General features: G+C 37.3%; 1 protein-coding gene across 1 annotated transcript in view; it reads left to right on the forward strand.

Annotated features, from left to right (window-relative positions):
- The window catches only part of LOC127578670 (brefeldin A-inhibited guanine nucleotide-exchange protein 2-like), a 69771-nt gene that overhangs the window by 32372 nt on the left and 15294 nt on the right, over positions 1-22105 (forward strand). The window contains exons 15-30 of the mRNA XM_052030934.1: positions 951-1062; positions 1815-2020; positions 2144-2228; positions 4729-4900; positions 5796-5947; positions 7266-7394; positions 9148-9306; positions 11072-11213; positions 12283-12376; positions 14135-14175; positions 16783-16952; positions 17156-17307; positions 17968-18140; positions 18863-19023; positions 20303-20433; positions 20529-20658. Coding sequence (XP_051886894.1) covers positions 951-1062; positions 1815-2020; positions 2144-2228; positions 4729-4900; positions 5796-5947; positions 7266-7394; positions 9148-9306; positions 11072-11213; positions 12283-12376; positions 14135-14175; positions 16783-16952; positions 17156-17307; positions 17968-18140; positions 18863-19023; positions 20303-20433; positions 20529-20658 — 2209 coding nt within the window. The remainder of the gene's footprint in view (positions 1-950; positions 1063-1814; positions 2021-2143; positions 2229-4728; positions 4901-5795; positions 5948-7265; positions 7395-9147; positions 9307-11071; positions 11214-12282; positions 12377-14134; positions 14176-16782; positions 16953-17155; positions 17308-17967; positions 18141-18862; positions 19024-20302; positions 20434-20528; positions 20659-22105) is intronic.

Below are 22105 nucleotides of genomic sequence, written 5' to 3' on the forward strand. Positions count from 1 at the left end.
AGTGCCTCCCTTGCTCATGAGAATTGGAAGATTACAACAAGCCCTTCTGTAAAGTTGTATTTACTTTTAATGTGTCACATTAAGACCAGATGATGTGCTTGAATACCACCAGCTTATAATTATTGGCAAATCTGTGATCTTTGCTAGCTCACCTTTTTGAGATTTTGACAGCAATATCTCCTGTATTAAGATCAATATAAAGCACTCATCTCATATTCCAGCCTTGCTGCCTCCTTTCCCTCAATGAGAGCACCCCTTCTCTTACCACACGCTCAGCATTTATATGCTTAAGTAAGACTCTTGGGTTCCTTTGTATGTTTACTGCCATTGTTTTGTATTCCTCTTCTCTTATTTTCCTGTTCAGTTTCTCCTTCCACATTCAGTCAGGTTCTCACTGGAGTTACTCAACTGACATGCCATTCACCTTCCCAATTTTTTTTGTTAATTTCTCAGGCTTTGGTCCCCTTTCCCCTCAGATGGGATTAACGTTCTTCTACCTGAAATATCTGTGTACGTGTGTGTATTTGCACAAAACATAGTTTTGCACCAGCATTTTAGTAGTTCTGGCAATTATCCTGAAATTGGTCTTCATTATATCAGAACCTTCAGTATTTATCAATGATTCTCAAAGGTATAAACCCACATGTCAAACCATCCTATTGCCCTACACTGCATATCCAATTGTGAATGCTAAACACACTACGTTGACTTCAGTGGAACCAAATTTCAGAAGTGCATTGCACCTGCTGCTATAGTATGTGGTTTGTACTATTGCAGGCAGATGAATTGCTCAGCGTCAACTTCTGTAAATGAATGAGCTGTATCATCCTGACGCACTGTGGATTTGTAATTTGGGATAACTGTTAGGATTTGTTTCCTTTTTATTTTTGTCAGAGTTAAATAAAATATGTCAATTATAGAAATCGCCATAATTCAAATTTTGTCTTTAGATTCAACAGGAAACCAAAGAGAGGTATACAGTACTTGCAGGAACAAGGAATGTTAGGCACAACAGCTGAAGACATTGCACAGTTTCTTCAACAGGAAGAAAGATTAGATTCGGTGAGATGTGCTAAAGATATAGTAACTCTATAAATAATATTTTTATTGTAACAATTTATTTTTAATGAAAACATTTTGGCCAGTTTACTAATGGAGAATCCAAGTTTCCCTTCTCAAAAATTTTAGTGTGTTCACTGTTCTTAACTGTTATTTTTGAGGGTCTGGAAGGTAAGGATCATACTTACTTTTCCTGACTAGATATTTTAGGCTACTATGAGTATTCAATCTAACTTGATCTAAAATATCACCTGGAAAAGATCTGAAAACTACTTGACAGACAATTCATGTTCTCTGCCCATGATTATAGATGCAGTTGATTTAACAACAGATTTATCATGCAGTCAAATGTTCTCATTTAATTAAGAGTGGGTGGAGATGAATGTGACAGCCCAAGTGAATGTCTATACTATAGTTTGTGATATTTTTGCAGGAACTGTACACTGGCTCATTTTCCTTTCTGAAGGATTTCTTCCTAACTTGTATGTGCTTGCTGATCTCATACCAAGTTTAACCCACCTTACTTATTCAATCTCATGTGGATGGCATTGTTAGGGTATAATTATTATTTGAAGGATCTTATTCTGGAATGTTTACTTTAAGCTACTCCAATGTTGGCACAATTTTATAATTATGAATTTTAAAACGTATGCTTTCCACAGTTTTTTATTTATGTGTCTTTTCCATTAAGTATTTTGTTGTCTAATACACATTGAATTTGACATACCTGAATGACATATTGCATACTTTCACAGAGCCAAGTGGGTGAATTCTTAGGAGAAAATAGCAAATTCAACAAAGAGGTGATGTATGCTTACGTTGACCAGCTTGATTTCTGCGAGAAGGATTTTGTGTCAGCATTACGAATATTCCTTGAAGGATTTCGTCTGCCTGGTGAAGCACAGAAAATTGATCGACTCATGGAAAAATTTGCAGCTAGATATTTAGAGTGCAATCAAGGGTAATTCAGGAATTATTATGCTTTAAAGGGGATTGGTAATGTTTTTAAACTGTACTTCGAAATTTTAAGCATTTATTTCATTAAGTTGTGTACTTTTTGCATCTTCCATCCCACCCCACCCAGACAGACAATGTTTACGAGTGCTGATACGGCGTATGTTCTGGCCTACTCTATAATAATGCTGACAACAGATTTACACAGCCCTCAGGTAATGAACTTCAGGAGATAGTCCTGTAACCTGAATATTTATATTGATGTTGTCATTGGATTTTCTGGGCTACGCAACAAAAGCAGTCAGCGTTCACAATGACTTGGGATTTGGATCATTCTCCATTCCTCCTTGCCATCTCAACCCAACCTGATAGTTCAGTTCCTTGTGCACGCAGCACTTGTATCTCTATACACAGGTATACAGTGGCATGCAAAAGTTTGGGCATCCCTGGTCAAAATTTCTGTTACTGTGAATAGTTAAGTGAGTAGAAGATGAACTGATCTCCAAAAGTCATAAAGTTGAAGATGAAACATTCCTTTCAACATTTTAAGCAAGATTAGTGTATTATTTTTGTTTCGTACAATTTTAGAGTGAAAAAAGGGAAAGAAGCACCATGCAAAAGTTTGGGCACCCCAAGAGATTTGAGCTCGCAGATAACTTTTACCAAGGTCTCAGACCTTCATTAGCTTGTTAAGACTATGGTTTGTTCAGTCATCATTAGGAAAGGCCAGGTGATGCAAATTTCAAAGCATTATAAATACCCCGACACCTCAAACCTTGTCCCAACAATCAGCAGCCATGGGCTCCTCGAAGCACCTGCCTAGCACTCGAAAATTAAAATAAATGATGCCCACAAAGCAGGAGAAGGCTGTAAGAAGATAGCAAAGAGTTTTCAGGTAGCTGTTTCCTCAGTTTGTAATGTAGTTAAGAAATGGCAGTTAACCGGAACGGTGGAGGTCAAGTTGAGGTCTGGAAGACCAAGAAAACTTTCCGAGAAAACTGCTTGTAGGATTGCTAGAAAGGCAAATCAAAACCCCTGTTTGACTGCAAAAGACCTTCAGGAAGATTTAGCAGACCCTGGAGTGGTGGTGCACTGTTCTACTGTGCAGCGACACCTGCACAAATATGACCTTCATGGAAGAGTCATCAGAAAAAAACCTTTCCTACGTCCTCACCACAAAATTCAGCGTCAGAAGTTTGCATAGGAACATCTAAACACGCCTGACGCATTTTGGAAACAAGTCCTGTGGACTGATGAAAGTAAAATAGAACTTTTTGGCCGCGATGAGCAAAGGTATGTTTGGAGAAAAAAGGGTGCAGAATTTAATGAAAAGAACACCTCTCCAACTGTTAAGCACGGGGGTGGATCGATCATGCTTTGGGCTTGTGTTGCAGCCAGTGGCACGGGGAACATTTCACTGGTAGAGGGAAGAATGAATTCAATTAAATACGAGCAAATTCTGGAAGCAAACATCACACCATCTGTTTTAAAAAAAAACTGAAGATGAAAAGATGATGGCTTCTACAACAGAATAACGATCCTAAACACACCTCAAAATCCACAGTGGACTACCTCAAGAGGCACAAGCTGAAGGTTTTGCCATGGCCTCACAGTCTCCCAACCTAAACATCAAAAATCTGTGGATAGCCCTCAAAAGAGCAGTGCATACAAGATGGCCCAAGAATCTCACAGAACTAGAAGCCTTTTGCAAGGAAGAATGGGCGAAAATCCCCCAAACAAGAATTAAAAGACTCTTAGCTGGCTACAGAAAGCGTTTACAAGTTGTGATACTTGCCAAAGGGGGTGTTGCTAAGTCCTGACCATGCAGGGTGCCCAAACTTTTGCTTCTGGCCCTTTTCCTTTTTTTGTTATTTTGCAACTGTAAAAGATGGAAATAAAAAAGTAAACTTGCTTAATATATTAAAGAAATGTGTCATCTTTAACTTTATGCCTTTTGGAAATCAGGTCATCTTTTACTCGCTTGGCTATTCACATTAACAGAAATTTTGACCAGGGGTGCCCAGACTTTTGCATGCCACTATTACCATGTCTAACCACAAAATAAAATTTTCCTTTCTGTTATTGTGAATAATGTGAGGAACTTCGAAATTTTTGTACAGCAGGCACCCATTTTGGATCACCAGCTAGTTGAAAATTTATCCCAATGCTTTTGGCATCAACTCTGATTGTTACTGCCAAATAAACAGCAGTTAGTGGTATGAGAGCTACTTGTTGCAAATTAGGTCATGACAAAGAACATAAAAATAATAAGCTATAGATAATAAAGAGTAAACTTCATTTGCTTTGCTGTTTCAAGACCTTCTAAGTGCAGCTATGAGAAAAATGATCAGATAATCCAATCAAAATTATGCTTTGGCTACAACAGTGGGAGAACCTTTCTTTAAAATATTGCCACATAACTTTTCACATCTACCTCAGGGCAAGTGGTATCTTGCTTTAACTTTCTCAAATAACAGCATCATTCCCTTTGCGCTGCATTGAAAAGTAATCCAAGATTATTCATTCAAGACTTTGAAATGGGACTTAAGCTTGCAACATTTCTGACTTGAGAATTCAGGAACTAAGCTGCGGTTGACGTAAATGAATGTTTTTAGTACACTACTAGTAGCTTTAAAATTTAATCATCATGTTTCAAGAGTCACATAAAATATCAATAACTATTGCAAGGTTTAAATTATTTTATACATTGACCAGATAAAGAACAAAATGACCAAAGAACAATACATTAAGATGAATCGTGGGATCCATGATAGCAAAGATCTGCCAGGAGAATACTTGTCTTCCATTTATGATGAGATTGCAGGAAAGAAAATCACACTGAAAGAGACAAAGGAATTTTCAATGACGCCAAAATCCACAAAACCAAGTGAGTCAGACATGTTTAACTATAGTAGTTTCAATAGACTGTGCTTATGAATGTGGTGCCCATTGTATTTTTTAGTTTGTCCGAATAGTCTTGTATATCATTGTCATTGATAAATCTTGAAAATATTAATTATGAATCTGAGCTGATGATCCATGTGCTCTAAATGGATGTGCATTTGGTGAAGCATCTTTTCTTTTTCTTTGTGCACTGTATTACGTGTGCTTGGAGGAAGTTTTGTTTCTTTCCATTCCCTATTTTCTACTAAATTGAAGACCTTTATTGGTAAATCAGGATATTGGACACGCAAGCAGATACAGCGCAAGTACACTCAAAATTACTGTTGTCTAAACTATTGAAGATCAATGCATTGGAATGAGCACTTATTCATTAATGTGTTGATCAAGTGATTCAAGCTACATAAAATAGCTTTTGTTTCATAAGCTGCCTTTCATTGTTTCTTAAATACAAGAGCCTCAATATGTAGATGGATATAATTGCAAGATCACTTGGCAGAAATGAAAGTATTGTTGATCAAGTGTCAAATGGACTAGTTGTTCTTAAATGTGTACATTTACCACTGTGTACACATGGAATATGTAGCTAAATTGCAAACTAATTTTGTAATACTGTAGGTAAATTGTAAGTCGTGTATCATTGCGTTTCCTCTACTTGGTATTAGCACTGCAAATGTTTGCTTAAAAATGGCATTCATGATGTAAACAATGCTAGTTGCATCAGTGGTAACTCAATTAAGGGATTCAGCACAAGTTTTAAAATCTTAATTAATTGGCTGATCCCTTGATTGGACTAATGCCTTGCATAATACTACTTTTTATGGGTTAACTTTAATTGACAGTAGAATATAAATGCTGATTTTTGTCATCTTGATTTGTAGGTGTAGCTACTGAGAAACAGAGAAGGCTGCTGTATAATCTTGAGATGGAGCAAATGGCAAAAACTGCCAAGGTCTTGATGGAAGCAGTAAGCCATGCACAGGCACCATTTACCAGTGCAACACATCTTGAGCATGTCAGACCAATGTTTAAAGTAAGTTGCTAACCAAATATAGAATCACTTTTTTCCCCATTGAAGTGACTGACTGGGAATAGTAGCAGAGTGACTCAATTCCAAAGTGTCAACTGTGACTTATGGTATTGCATGCAATTCCAGAAAAGCTTGTGACCAGCACTGTTGAACATGTGTTGCATTTTCAGTGTACTTTGTGAAGTAATTGAATTATTCTTTGAATCCAAGTTCCTCGCTTGATAACCTTTGCTCATGGGTGTATTCCAGAATAGGGACAATGCTGAGATTTTTGAGTGAGCTCTTAAAACAGTGGAAAATTCAAAGCAGAACCACTTTTTAAAATCTGTTTTGTGACCAGATGGTTCAATTGCAATCCTAGTTGGATCATGGAAGGTCTTCTAACTGTAGAAAAATCTTCAGAAAAAGTAATCTTTATTTTTCTTTAAATAGAGCTCATAAGAAATGAATCCAGATTTGATGTTTCTGAAGGTAAATTTACTATGCAGTGGTGAAATATTTAAGTTCTGTATATTTTATATTATTGTGTGGCAATGAGCTGCTGTCCAAAATCACTGTCCACTGTCACCACACACCCAAAGTTATCTGGTTCAGATGCATGGACCCTTCTTGCTGGCCTGAACTGTTCCAGACTCGAGCAAATTGACCTAAGTGGTAAGGCATCTGAGGATAGTTTAAGTCCCCAAAACTCTTGAACACTTTCATTCTTGGGAAAGCCTCCATCTTTGGTTTTCAAAGCTTTTGCTTTTATGGGGATCTCAGAACATCTGTGACATAGAGAAGCAATTATAATTAAGTGGATCAAACTGAAATGATAAAAGAGAATTTTGGTCTCTTCTCAGCATTTCTCACTTCTGTAATCCCCAATGAAATCAGTGAGATTGTAGATCCTAGCTAGGCATAACCTGCAGTGGTCAAGTGTCATAAAAGATGTATGGTACCATCTGCCATTCAGTTCATCATGCCTTTTGAATATTGATATTGAGAAATTGGTTATTTTGAATACCCTGTGACTCCCCACAGCCTCTTGGGTAGACAATTCCAAAGATTCATTGTTTGGGAAAGAAATTTCTTCTCAGTCCTGAATGGCAGTCCCTTATTTTGAGCTTGTGACGTCTTGTTTCAAGTGTATTTTGAATTAATATTGGTATCAGAAAGTATCAGTATTTGTTACTGTCTTTGATTTCTGAGGTATTTTGTGAAATGTATTGTTATACAATAGCTTTTAATTCTGCTTGTCTCATTGTAGATGCTTTATTTTGAGGTAATAAATCAGATATTGTAAAGTCAATGCTCAAGATCTAAATATTTCTATTTGCAGTTGGCATGGACACCATTATTAGCAGCTTTCAGTGTTGGATTACAAGACTGTGATGATCCTGATGTAGCTTTTCTTTGCTTGGAAGGAATCCGCTGTGCAATTAGAATAGCCTGTATTTTTGGGATGCAGGTACGTATTTGCATGTCCAGTATGTATTTGCATGTTCAGTGCTTGATTCCCATATTAACATAGGCTCATCCTTTGGACTTTTTGTGCATTACTTTAATCAAGGTTTTCAGACTCACTGGTTGTATTTCTTCTAAGAGTCTCATATTTGCATTTTTATGATTTGTCACATTTTAACCCCAACGAGGTCTGAACACAGGCACTGGTTGTCTAGTAGATAGTGAGATGATAATAACAACCTGTCTAAAAATGTATATCCTCTGGACCAGTGCCTGTGTTCAGATTTCGTTGGAGTTAAAACACAAAACCCATAGAATGCATCACACATGCACCACCCTATTTTTTTTGTTAAAAATCCAAAGTTAATCCCATTGCACTGCTCTCACCCCACAGTGCAATGGAATTAGCTTTTATTTCTATAAAGATAGGGTGGTGCATGTGTGATGCATTCTATGGGTTATATGTTGTAATGTTCTGGTTTAAAAGACTGGAAATGTATTGCTTTGCAATACTTCTCTTATACAGAATACAAAGAAATCTATTCACAACACTGAACATTCGAGTTTTTTGATTCAATTTTAATGGAGGATAAGTCCCAAATGCTTCCCATTATTATTAGACCAAAGCTGTCACTGGGTCAAAGAAGGAAATACTAGGTGTGTAACTAAAATCTTGGTGGAATTACAGGAGGGTTCTTAAAAGAAGTGGAAAGGCAGGCGTTTAAAGAGAAATCTCAGAGCTTTTAGGACCATGGCAATTGAAGGTGCAGCTGCCAATGGAAGGGAGAAGTAGAATGAAGGAATGAGAAATGTTTATATTATCAGAAACCCTAATTTCAGTTCATTTGAGTCAAAGAGAAATATAGCACAGAAACAGGCCCTTTGACCCAACTCGTCCATGCCAACCAAGGTGCCTATATCCCTCTAAACATTTCCTATCCATGTACCTCTCCAAATATCTTGTCAATGCATCTGCCTCGACCACTTCCCCCGGCAGCTCCTTTCATAGTCACACCACCTTCTGTGTGAAGAAGTTGCTCCCAAGGTCCCTTTCTAAATTTTTCCCCTCTCATCTTAAACCTATGCCCTATAGTTTTTGGTGCACTTTCCTTAGGGAAAAATCTATAGATCTGAAGAAGATTGGAAGAGCTAAAAGAATGAAGGGATTCAAACACACACCTAAAATTCTGTTGGAATTTAGGTAAGCAATCTTGGTCAGTCAGCAGAGAGGTGCTACGTGAACAGCACTTGTGGCTTGGGTTTCTAATTGTTCTGGATGAATTCTAGTTTATGGAGAGTGAAATAAGAGAAGCTGGCCAGGATATCATTAGACGAATCAAATCGAGAGCTAACATAAGTATAGATGAATGTTTCAACAATAGCTGAATGGCAGAATGTGGTTTAGATCCAGACTACATTACCTGGATGAGGTAGATGGGTGAACATTTAGGGTAAAAACCTGACTCTGAGCCAAACAGCTTGTTTCATTCTGAGACCTTGGGCTGGAAGTGATTATATTTATTGACAGCAGAGGCAAGGACAGATGTTGAATGGCTTTGTTCTTAGTAATGTTTAATTGGTAAAAGTTATGACTCATCGTGGATTGGTGAGGTCTTAATCTTTTAGCATTGCAGAAAAATTGATTTTTCCATTGATGTGGAACAGATGTTTTGTGAATGCAAGTATACTTCAATTGATTTTGCAGCACTAGCTTAATATTCAATCTAAAGTAATAATCCACTGAATTATTCTTGTAGATTGAGAGGGATGCCTATGTTCAAGCCCTGGCCCGTTTTACGTTGTTGACGGCAAGCTCCGGCATCACAGAAATGAAGCAAAAAAATATAGATACTATTAAGACACTTATTACTGTGGCCCACACTGATGGTAACTACCTTGGAAATTCCTGGCATGAGGTAACTATTGTGAGGTTCTGCTTTTTTTTTCTTTAAATTATTTTGATCTATTGTTTTTAATCGTTCAGTGAGCAGAAATAAAGATCCATTCCGAAAAATTTCACAATGTGTTTTCATTTCAAGTTCATAAAATAAACTCCAGGCTTGTATCTTATTCAATCATTTGTTTATTCTTATCCCAAGTCCATTCATATGATTGCCAAGGGAGAGGTAACTGAGTTCGAAGTTTATTTAATGGTTTCTTGGCCTTTGTTCAACTTGTCGTTACAATCTATCTGGCTGCCTGTTCTTGTGGTAATGACTACTTGGATAAAACAGTCACCAAATGCCCACATAACAACACTTTTGATGAAGATCCAGCTCAATTGACCAATCTCGCCTACTGGAAAAATCTTTCATTGTTACTTTGAAAGTGACATGAGGTAGAAGGAGAACACAGACAAAAGAACATTCAAAAGCTGTGAAATGTAGAGCTACAGGAATTGCCCCACTGGTCAGGCCATGCTTGTGGAGAGAGGAAAAACAGTCAATGTTAAAGATGGAGGGCCAACAGTAGAATCATCTGTAATATTGAATATCAGAGATTCACTTTGCCTTATCCACCCCCCTCCGTCCATCTTTGTAACTTGAAACTAACTTATTTTTCTTTTTCTGGAACTTCAGTCATCACTACTGCTATCATGAACCACATTCCAAATCATTTGCAGGAAGTGCTGCTATCTGCACATCATATTATTGTTTGATTAATGGCTGTTACATTTATTAAGGAACTTCAACACAGGACTGCAGGACTGTCCAAGGTACCCTGCATTACTGAGTATCAGTGTTAGGAAAGTTAATTTGGCTGTTACCAGGCAAATGTGGGAGTCATCAAGCTCTAACAGTTATTTGGTGGCTTCAGTAGTTTGTGAGACACATTGTTCATTCGTAAATAGAGACAATTTTCTTAGACTCAACAAGCACCTGCAACTCAGTCCTTGAATTGATTTCAAACTTAAAAGTCTGTTAGTTATCTCCTGAACGTAACAAGATAGTTGACAAAAGCTTAACTATATTTTTGAGATGAAAGAACATGTATTTGGAGACAACAAATCAGAAATAAGTTGCAGTTCTCAAATGACCTTGAATATCATTTTAAAAATATATCATTCAACAGTTGAAGTCTCAGCTTTAAAATCCAGATCACTCAAACTATAATATTAAAAATCGGGACAGAAAAATCCTAAAATGTAAACTCCCTTTTCTTTTGCTTCAGTAATACAGCCTTGATATTTACTTTTATTGCATCAAATACCCTTTGATCCTCATAACCCATCAGTAGCATTGTCAATGATTTAACATTTTGCTCCATTGACGTTCAAAGTGCACTGTTTATTTATCTTCAAAAGTATGCTCCATTCATAGACTTGAATTGTTGCAACTTGAGTCAACTAACTTTTGGATTTAGTGGGACTTTGCAATGCTTCATCTTGATTACAGAAATAACTTAGAAACAGCAATTTTTTTTCATCCAAAGCTTTAAAACTGAAAATTTTAAAAATAAAATTGTACAGCTTATCCAATGTCATACTTAACATCAAATCATTCATAGCTTTCACTCTCAGGCAACCTACTTCAACAAATTACAAACAAGAATATTTTACTTGCACAAGCCCACTCCAAATTCTTTATAGTCACGGATGAAAAATGTAATTATTGAATCGATTTGCGGTATTTTGTTGTAAGGATATTGTAAGAAATGCACATTTTTCCAATCTATTTATAGATCCTGAAGTGCATTAGTCAGCTGGAGCTGGCACAGTTAATAGGTACAGGAGTAAAGACAAAATATATTTCTGGTTCTATGCGTGCTAAAGATGGGTTCACTGGAAATTCTGGAACTGGAGGAGAAGAATTCTTAGGACTGAGTAAGTTGTGTTTTCCCCACAGTGGAAGTGCTGTATAGATATTTCCAATGCTTAGAAGTTTCTGATAGGTTGCAAATGGAGATTGTTGACTTAATGCTTTAAATTGTGAAATAGTGTTGCTGGGGTATAAATTGTAAATGATTTTTATTGTCAGACTATGTTTAACTTAAAGTCTGAGTATCCTCGTTTCAATGTAAACTTTTTTTCAATCTTAAAACAATTTATTTTGCATGAAATTTGAAGTAAATGATCAGAGGTAAATTCACATTTTGAATGCACCTAACCCTGTTGATATCTAATGTTAGATTTAAGAAATCATGCTGGCCCTATGTCACTCAGACTAAGTTCTCTTTGAAATTTGGACAAGCATTTGGAAGTGAGAAAGCCAGGACTGTCCGTCAAATGTGAAGTTCGCTTTCAGTGACTGATACATTGTAGAACTGCCCATTTGGGGTGCTGATTAGATTATTTAATTGGAGGGAATGCATTGATTTAAGTCTACACTGTTGTTTAGTTGTTGTACAATAGAACTCTTTTTGTATTCAATGGAATAGTTTCATGCCATGTGCCACTAGGGATTTATCATCAAAATTTGGTCTTTATGGGTGACATACTTGTGATATGATGAATAGCACTTTGCATTATGACAAGTCACAAATTATGGTTAATATATAGCTTTTGGTTGGAAAAAATGATCCAAAAAAAGTTAACGGGGATGTAAAAACATGTCAAGCCTGAGAAGGAGGAATTGGAAAATGGCCAGCATTTGCTCTTCTGTGTTTAGATTCAGGTTAGTTGATTGTCATGTGCACCAGGGTGCAATGAAATTCCATGCTCGCATGAAGCTCAGAGTAAACAGTATAAATTATAATAATAAATACAACAATAAATACAGCAAGTACAAAACAACAGAATGGTGCAAAGATTATAGTGCAATCTGAAGTGATACAAAAACAAATGCTGAAGTGAAAATAACGGAATAATTGAAAGGTAGAATTATGAGTCTGAATAAGAGAATTATAATTGAGTAATGACGATTTGGGTATTCTTGTTTTTTCTTGGATTCCAGGTACCTTTAGCACTGCAGATAAAAAGCAGATAGCCAGTATTCAGGAATCTGTGGGAGAGACCAGCTCACAGAGCGTCGTAGTTGCTGTGGATCGGTAAAAGAACCATTAATTCAAGTGATTTAAAGCTTTGAAGCAGGGATGTCTTGCAGTGGTTCACCAAAAATGTTTAATGTGTCATTCTTCTTGTTATCTAGTTAAATTGCTATTTGTGAGTGAAATCATAAAATGGGCTGAATCATCCCAGACCCAGCCTGCTGCCCAGATGTATTACATGCAGTTCCCACCTCCCTGGATTTTTTTCTTGGTGCTGAGATTGAACCAAGCTGATTCCTTCACCTGGTAGGCTTTACACATGGCAGAGTCGTGCTCTGAGTGACAAGTCCTGGAGTATCATGACAACCTTAACCAAAGGGCATGAAACAGTTTTTAGTATGCCTCTGATAGTCAGACATTTCAACTTTTCAAATTTAATTTGTTCATCATTTTAAAAACAAAGTCAAGATAGACAAAGAATTAAAAATGATAATTGAAAACACATTATAGTACTACCAAATTATGCAAATAACTTAATTCAAGCAATTGACTTTGATTGCTTTCTTCCATTGGTCAGCCGACCCCTTCAAATAAGTGATGTTGCGTTTTGTATTTTAGCTCTCCCTGGTGTAAAGCAGACAAGCAAAAGTGTGTCTGGCATTCACTCCGTGTCATTACTGCTTGACAAAATGTCGAGTCTTGTGGCATAATAGAAGTGCAGATACTTTCTCATTTGCCCTACAAAAAGTCTCATTTGTGCATTTAAAGTGTATGAGAGCTTCAAATGTACCGGACATCAAACTACTGATGGCAGTCAGTTCCCAATGCACTATTAAGCATGATAGCACAGAGATTCCCAAACTCTTTCTTGGGACTCACTCCAGATTCTTGTGTCCCTTTTCTACATTCTCAATTTTAAGAAGCAGTAATTTTGCAAAACCTACATTTCCAGGCTTCTGTAATTTGGCATTTAAATATTCTTTAAACACAAAGCATTGTTCTTAACAAGAACAATTGTTGTTTGTATTTTGCATTTGAGAGTGAATAAGGCCTTGTTTCAGGCAAGGTGTCAGAATAAAGCATTCCCAGCTTAATTATACTGAAGCCCCTCTACTCTGTATCATTGTAAACTGCAAAAGACAATTCATTGAATGTTCCAGTGTGAAATATTAATATTTTTCATTCCTGTAATTCTGCAGATTTTCTAAATAGATTTGTATATTTAAAGCCACTTGGTTTATATTTGCTCAATACTCATTGCAGACTGAGACTGCCAAAATTGATTTGTAGCTTCATACTTCAGTAATGAATTTTGGTTTGGAACTCAGACATTTGGAGAGAGAGACCACTGTAAAACATCAGCATCTACTCTTGTAACATACAATATCAAGAATGTGAAGTCATGTTGGGAGACTGAGATGGAACTTTTGGTTATGCCTAATTTATACTGATGTGCCCTTTGGAGGCGCACGTTTTGTTTTTAAAAAAATGAGGGGAAAGATTTAAAAGGGATCTGAGGAGCAATGTTTTCAGAGGGTGGTGGGTAGATGAAATAAGCTGCCAGAGGAAGTTGTGGAGGAAGGTACAGTTACCATGTTTAAAAGACATTTAAACCGGTACATGTATAGGAAACATTTAGAGGGATATGGGACTAGCTCAAGTAGACAACTTGGTCAGCATCGATGAGTTGGGCCACAGGACCTAGTTTCGTGCTGTATAACCGATTCTTTAACTCTATACACCCCATCCTGCAGTTTAGGGTTTAATATAATGAATGTGCAGTGACCAGTCACGTTTCCTGTGCTGTTATCATTGCAGGATATTCACTGGATCAACAAGATTGGATGGAAATGCTATCGGTATGTTTTTGAATGCTAATTAGTTTGTGTTTTATAAATGAATCAGTTTGTCACATACTCAAGCAATTAAATATGAAATGAATCGTAGCATTGGATGGTCTGTTAGTTCAGAAATCAGTTCAATTCCTTGGAGATGGGTTTGGATTGAACCTATCTAGGATGGATGGAAGCCTCACTTGCTGGCTTTCAGGATCTGAATTAAAGTCACTTTGCCATCTTTGCTGGTTCCCTTTGGGCACGGATCTACAACAAAGAAACGTGTTTAATTTGACAGCTGGTAACTTAGTGGCTGCAGGGAAATGTATCATTCTCGTTTTGTGAGTGGAGGAAGCATTATTCTGAACCTGGCAGTGCAATGCTTACCTCAAAAATGTTTAATGTTAGCTAACACACTGAGTTTGTATTACTCAGTCCTAATTTCTTCATTTCACTGGAAGAGTGAATCAACAATGTTTCCATTCAGTTGACATATAGTGAGTCTATTAGTTTTAGAGCAATGACTATAGCAAAAATGAGAAATGGAATGCTGAGACTATTTTCTTATAACTTGTTAAACTATCACGGTACGGTAACGTAGCGGTTAGCGCGACGCTATTACAGCGCCAGCGATCTGGGTTCAATTCCCATTGCTCTCTGTAAGGAGTTTGTACGTTCTCCCGTGTCTGCGTGGGGTTCCGCCGGGTGCTCCGGTTTCCTCCCACATTCTAAAGACGTACAGGTAGGTTAATTTGGGGTTTACAATGGGCAGCGCGGATTCATTGGGCCGGAAGGGCCTGTTACCGCACTGTAAATAAAAGTTTAAAAAAAACAACTAAGTTGTTGACTTCATTACTCATATAATAAGTTAATCAGGATTTAACCTGAAATGTTAACCATCCCCTTCCCTCCACAGATGACCCACTGAGTTCTTCCCAACAGTTTGTTTTTTTTTGATGCAGAAAATAAATGACTTCATTTACTCATAAACTTGTTTCCAACAGTTATATTCCCCCCTTCTGCCAATAGCACTGTGCATCCACCAAGGGCATTAGCATTTGGGATTCCACTGTATATATGCTGTCACCAAGGAGACTTAAGTTTCTTAAAATCTTGATTTGAAAGTTATTTATTGTGCATGCTCAGATTCGACTGTTCTCTGCAAAAAGTAATGTGCTATATTGCTATGCCTCTGTGCCATCATTGGTCTCCTCCTAGTTCCTGTTTTTTTTAATATTAGAAAGTGGTAGGTTTAAATTCTGTTTTAGACTTGGGTACTTGATCACTGCACGAATGCTATATTGCCAGCTGCAGTTTCTTTGGTATATTATATTAAATAAAAGATTTGCAGAAGATCCAACAGTACTACTTGAAGATGGGCAAGGAATTCTCCCAGTATCATAATACTTCAAGCAACACCAACCAAATCAGGATAATTTGTTACATCTCCTTTTATTTTGCATCTCACCATATGCTAATTGACTGTCTTGTTAACTTCAAAAATAATTCTGTCCATAAATCTACTTGGCTTTTTCAATCATCTATTCATGTACTAGATGATAAAAGTCAATTTTAGTTTTATCTTTACATTGCTGCCAGACCCCAAGTGCTTTCTGGGACTTCTGGTCCAGTTAAGTGCAGACTGGCTAACCTGTACTGTCAGGACATAAATTTTGGAAAAGTAAAATAATTTTTTAAATATCTGCAGATGTTGGGAGTATGAAATAAAACCAGAAAATGCTGCAAACAGTCAGGCAGCATCTGTGGAAAGGAAATTTTAATTTGTGTTTTAAGTCAAAGATCCTTCTTCAAAAACAGGAGAGAGAAAAAATATTTAGTTTTTAATTGCAGAGGGGGTAGGGAAGGGATGAGTAGGACAAAGGGAATGAACTATCAGTCGGGCAGCTCTAAATGTTGAAATCACCTTGGCAACCCTGGCCTTGCCCTGTCAATCAGAGAGAGTCCCTTTGTCCTATCCATCACTACCCCACATTCTCTATTTAAAACTAGCATTTTTTTAGGTTTCTAGTTCTGATGAAGTATTAAACTTGAAACATTAATTTTTTCTCTTTTTATAGATGCTGCCTGACCTGATTGATTGTTTCCCTCGTATTGTTTTCATCTCTACCCAAAGTTTGGCTTGGTATCATGCTTCATCCCTTCCCTTGACACAAATATTCTTATACTTTGCAGTCCTTGATCTAATTCTACAAGTTTAACATGCAGATTCTCTTGTTTATTGCACCTACTCCAGGCATATTCTCTCCAAGCAACTGCATTGTTCGTCATTCCCTGAAATATAACTCTGCAGGGACTTTGTTAGAAATAAGATGTAGTAAAACAGATAATTAGTGAAGAAATAAGTGGGTAAGACGAAGTAAATGGAGATGAAAATAGTTTAGGGAAAACCAGCAGAAATAACAGCCACAAATGAATATGAAAAATGTCAGCCTAAATCAGTACAAAATGATTCAAAGTCTATGAAAGAGAAAGAAATAAAAACAGTAGCAGAGTAGGGGTGATAAAGTTAGGGGAAGTAAATCACTTTGATTTTGTCTTTGAGCAACAAAATGTGTTAATTCAAAAAGCATTGTGTAAGGTAAAAACTTTAACATGTTTTCCATTTGCCAGTTGATTTTGTGCATTGGCTCTGCGTTGTTTCTATGGATGAACTAGGTTCACCCCACAATCCAAGAATGTTCAGCCTTCAAAAAATTGTTGAAATTTCATACTATAATATGGGTCGCATCAGGCTTCAGTGGTCAAGAATTTGGGAAGTGATTGGAAACCATTTTAATAAGGTACAATTATGTTGAATTTGTCACTTCTCAAGTTTCGTTTCATCTTGGGTTCATAATTTACTTCAGCATCTGAATTGTATGTGCAATTTTTTTAAGTAATGTTAATGCTTGCAGAAATGGTTCGAACAAACCGATTTATTTCCAGATAAAGCTGAATATTTTGCTGTTCATCAATAACTCGATGTGTCTTTATTTTGGAACAGGTTGGATGCAATCCAAATGAGGATGTTGCTATTTTTGCTGTTGACTCTCTGCGGCAGCTGTCAATGAAATTTTTGGAAAAAGGAGAGTTGGCAAATTTTAGGTTCCAGAAGGACTTTTTGAGACCTTTTGAACATATTATGAAGAGGAACAGGTATGATTCTTTTTATTTTATCACTGAAAGATAAAGGTGGCATCTTACGAACTACTCCACTATTCTTGGTACCAGTCACTTGCTATGTTTTTTGTTGATTCCATCAGTATTATTTTGTAGACAGTTTCATTCCTGACCGGATTAACCAATTGGGACAATAGTTTAGGATTTTGTGAGGGGAGGTGATAGAATGGTGAGAATAAAAATTGGATCTCTTTACATAATGACAAACTACTGCCACTGAGAAGAATGGCCTGAAATGGCAGTTTTCCTTGTGTCTTGTTAGAGTTGAAGCAAAATGGAGCTTGAGTAAGCATTGAAGAAAAGGAAAGGAATTGGTCTTCAGAGTACCAAATCTCCTAAATTGGATAATTTCTCTTTTGCAAAAGTTAAAGTGGGGGTAGGGATTTCCACATCATCTCTCAGGCAGTCAGCAAGTATGGTTGGAATCATTAAATGGAAAGTTATGGCAAAAAAAAAACCTGAAGTCAAATAATATTAAAACACACATGGAATTGAACTCCAGTTTTAAGTCTGATGTTGCAGGAAATGACAGTGTGTAGAAAAGGGAAATGAGGGTAAAGATGGAGCTTAGACTACCTGGGAACAACAACTGGTGACATGGAGGTGAAAATATGGTTGCTTAACTTGTGCTTGCAGGTCACCGACGATAAAGGACATGGTCATTCGGTGTATTGCACAGATGGTAAATTCACAGACTTCAAACATCCGTTCAGGATGGAAGAACATTTTCTCGGTATTCCACCAAGCTGCTTCAGACCATGAGGAACCAATTGTGGAGCTGGCTTTTCAAACTACTGGGCACATTATCCGTAAATGTTCTTTTCTTCTAAATTAGTTTGTACTTTTTAATCAACCTTCCTAATGAGTACTGGGGCTCCCAAGGTTACGGAAGACCTAACTTACAGAAATCCAACTTTATGCAAAGAACTCTAAATATGTACAAACAATGTCACCGTGAAAACAAACTTGTTAATTGTACTTGATTATGGATGTTTGTCATTGAGTCTTTGAAGTTTGAAATAATGTTTAATAATTTATGCCAAAAATGTCTAAAGGCAAGCAATCAGGTGTTTAAACAGTGGCTTGATTAAAAATGTCTTGTTGGAATTTCATTGCCACTGCAAACGCTGCAACTCTTTTATGACTGGATCTGTGACGACTGGCTACAAATGAGTGAACTTCCATTATTTCTGTTGCCCATCTGTCTTCCTTACTGATAAATTGTTTCTAACTTGGAGATTGGTTTGTGGACAGTTCTCAGGAACAGAAACTTGCGTAACCCAGGGAGTGCCTGTATTATTTTTAGGTTGCAGATGACATGTTAAACAGTCAAATAAGTGTACAAGTGGATACTTGCATATATAGTAAAATTTAAATAAAATAGTTAAGTTATATTATGAATTACATTGTCAGACTGTTCCAGCATTGTATTTGCGCCAATATATTTCAAGTCTTCATAGCTACAAAGTCTGTGAATCTAGCACAGCGAATCCGTGATGAGCTTTTCTTTGAATTGATTTTTGTCTTCTAGTGGATATCTTTAAGAAGCACTTTCCAGCAGCAATTGATTCATTCCAGGATGCAGTGAAATGTTTATCCGAGTTTGCTTGCAATGCTGCTTTTCCTGACACCAGTATGGAGGCTATACGACTTATTCGCCAATGTGCAAAATACGTGTCTGAGCGACCACAGGTGAGTTTGTGAAAGACATTGGCATATTAAGAGCTTTTGATGACACCAAGACATTCCACAGTGCTCCAGAGACCACTAACTACTTTTCAACTCTGGTTACTATTGTAAGTACCAATTTGTACACAGTGAGATTTTGCAAACTGCGATGTCATAATGGGCAGATCATCTGATTTAGTGATGGTGGTTGAGAGCTAGCTGGTTGTTTGGCCATGATAAAGAACTTCACTGCTTTTTATCAAGTGTATTGTGAGATCTTAGTTCCAACTGAAAGGGCAGTCTTGAGTAACATTTCATCCAACACACTTCATGTTGGTGCATTGTTCTCTTGGGATGGCATAGGGGTGTAGGTTCCTAACTTGAACCTGCAATTTCCAATTCCGAAGTAGTCTTTCATTTAGCTGAACTACCAACATTATTTTCACCCTGTGCTATTCTGTTTTGAAGCTAATGTATAAATTGCTGTTACTGTATTATTTGAAATTGGGTACAGAATTTGAAAATGCACTGAAAGCCACGTGGATATCGTCCAAAATTGTGTTCACGGTGTCTCATTCATGTTTGTGATACCATCTAAGCCATGAGCAACAAACAGTAAATTTTATCTGTCAAATTGAGGAACTGTTTAAATGTGATATCTTACTGGGAGCACGAGAGGTCTTTTTTTTATTTTGAGTGAGACTCTCTGGACTTTTCATCAACTGAAAGTTCAAGCAAAAGCAGCTTGCATTTACATGACAACCTTGGCTGACTAAAATGATGTGTGATGCATGTCAGGAGTAAAACCAAACAAGATTTGACACCAAACAACAAAAGAGCTGTTAGGACAGGTGACTAAAAGTCCAGAGAGGTGAGGGCATCTTTAGTTCTATTCAAAAAGGTTTATGAATAGAACTGTGGCTCCCAGAATATATAGGCAATTTATGGACAAACATTTTCTTTCTGAAAATTCTGTTCACTAACTTTTCTAGAACACAGATTGAAATTTTTCCTCTTGTTTGGGGGGGGTGGGGGGGGAGGGAAGGTTACATAAATAATCTTGGCTTTTAACCATTGAATGAAAAGCAAAACTTGCCATTGAGAAACTTTGCAACACGACTTGGATGTTCTTAACTCTTAAAACCTGTACTGTGATGCAAAGGGCTGTTACCGTAGACACAAACAAAAGATATTTGTCATTAATATTATTGTGATTTCAGTAAAAATTGAGTATTCCTAAATTATCAGCACATTTTGGGTGTGCACATTTTGTATATTGACTGATGTTCAAATGTTTTAATAGGTGCTGAAGGAGTACACAAGTGATGACATGAATGTAGTGCCTGGAGATAGAGTATGGGTACGAGGGTGGTTTCCAATTTTGTTTGAGCTTTCTTGTATTATAAATCGTTGCAAATTGGATATTCGCACAAGGTAAGAAACCATTGATAGCTTCAGATTTGTCTAAGAAATAATTGGCTTTTTGTAGTTGGGATTTGTGGTTAATGTTTTTGAAATCTCTTTTGCAGAGGGCTCACAGTGATGTTTGAAATAATAAAAACCTATGGTCAAACGTTTGAGAAACATTGGTGGCAAGATCTGTTTAGGATTATCTTTCGTATATTTGATAACATGAAGCTTCCTGAACAGCAAACTGAGGTGGGGCATAAGTGGCCATTCTCCAAGTTTCACTGTTTCATTTATGTACTTCAGTAATCTCTCAGTAGTGGTGTTAGAAATAAATTGTTCTTTTCATTATTCAAATTAACTAAAAACACAAAGTGCACTGTTATGAACTGCAGTGGAATTGTGATGAAAGCGGATAACATAATAGCTTGACGTGTATTCACTTAATGCTTGAAGGAGAAATTTTGATGTCTTGATGGTGATGCCAGGGCTTGACGCATGTTGGGTAGCTCTTAGAACTAGCTGGCCCAGGCCTGATGAACATGTTTCATGTCCCTAGGGTCTATTGCTGAAATTAGACTTTTTGAATGATGTATTTTCATATTTTGGGTGCATAATCTGCTCTTTTGAGTCTGTCAGTTTGTTGAGGGTGTTTTTTATATACAGGACCTTGGGGAGGGAGGGGGAGAAAATGCTTATAGCTGATTTTAATGTTTTTTTAATTTATCTATATTCTGAGATCTGAAAATCATGGGCATTAATTGGGTGATGCCAATCTCTAATCCTCATAAAGGAGGTGGTGAGCCACCTCCAACTGCAGCAATCTTTCTGGAGAAGATGCTCACAAAATGCTCTTTGGGGGAGAGATCCAAGATTTTGACCAGCAACTGTGAAGGAGCAGAATTATATTCACAAGTCAGGATGACGTGCAATTTGGAGGGGAACATGCAGGCGGTGTCCTCGTGCCTCCGGTCGTCTCCTCCTTGGAGGTGGATGTCATTTATTTGGGAAATGCTGTCAGAGTAGCCTGGGCAGTAGTAGCACTTCATTTTGTAGATGAAACACACTACAGCCACAGTGGTGGAGAGAAATTTGTTTAAGATTATGGGATACCAATCAAAAGGACTGCTTTGTCTTGGATGCTGTCTGGTCTTCAGCTGCTTGAATGTTGGAGCTGCACTCATCCAGACAGACAGAGCGTATTCCACCGCACTCTTGCCTTGTGCCTTGTCATCGTCAGAAAGGCTTTGGGACAACTGTAGTGGCGTTGCTTGCCTTGTGCTACCCACCATCTGGCATGTTCTTATAGCTATAGTGCCTGCATAGACAGTCCAGTTAATTTTCTGATCACTGCTGATTTCCCCAGGATATTGGTGGTGGGGTGGTTAACTGGCAGATATGCCACTGAATGTTGAGCGTAGGTGCTTCGAAATGTTCATTGCCTGGCATTTTAGTGGCATGGATGTGATCTGCCATTTAACAGCCCATGCATCAACGTAATCCCAGTCTTCCTGCATCTTGGTGCGAGTTTTTTTAATATTCCGAAGTTGCAAATAGAATTAATGCTGTGAAACGTTAGTAAACATTACAAATTCTGATTTTATGATGGAAGAAAGGTCATTGAAGAAGCAGCTGAAGATGGTTGGTCTTTGACATTGCCCTGAAGAAATTCAGCAGTGATCCTAATTGTTCCAAAATA

The sequence above is a fragment of the Pristis pectinata genome, chromosome 16 (genome assembly GCF_009764475.1).
Source record: "Pristis pectinata isolate sPriPec2 chromosome 16, sPriPec2.1.pri, whole genome shotgun sequence".
Lineage (NCBI taxonomy): Eukaryota > Metazoa > Chordata > Chondrichthyes > Rhinopristiformes > Pristidae > Pristis > Pristis pectinata.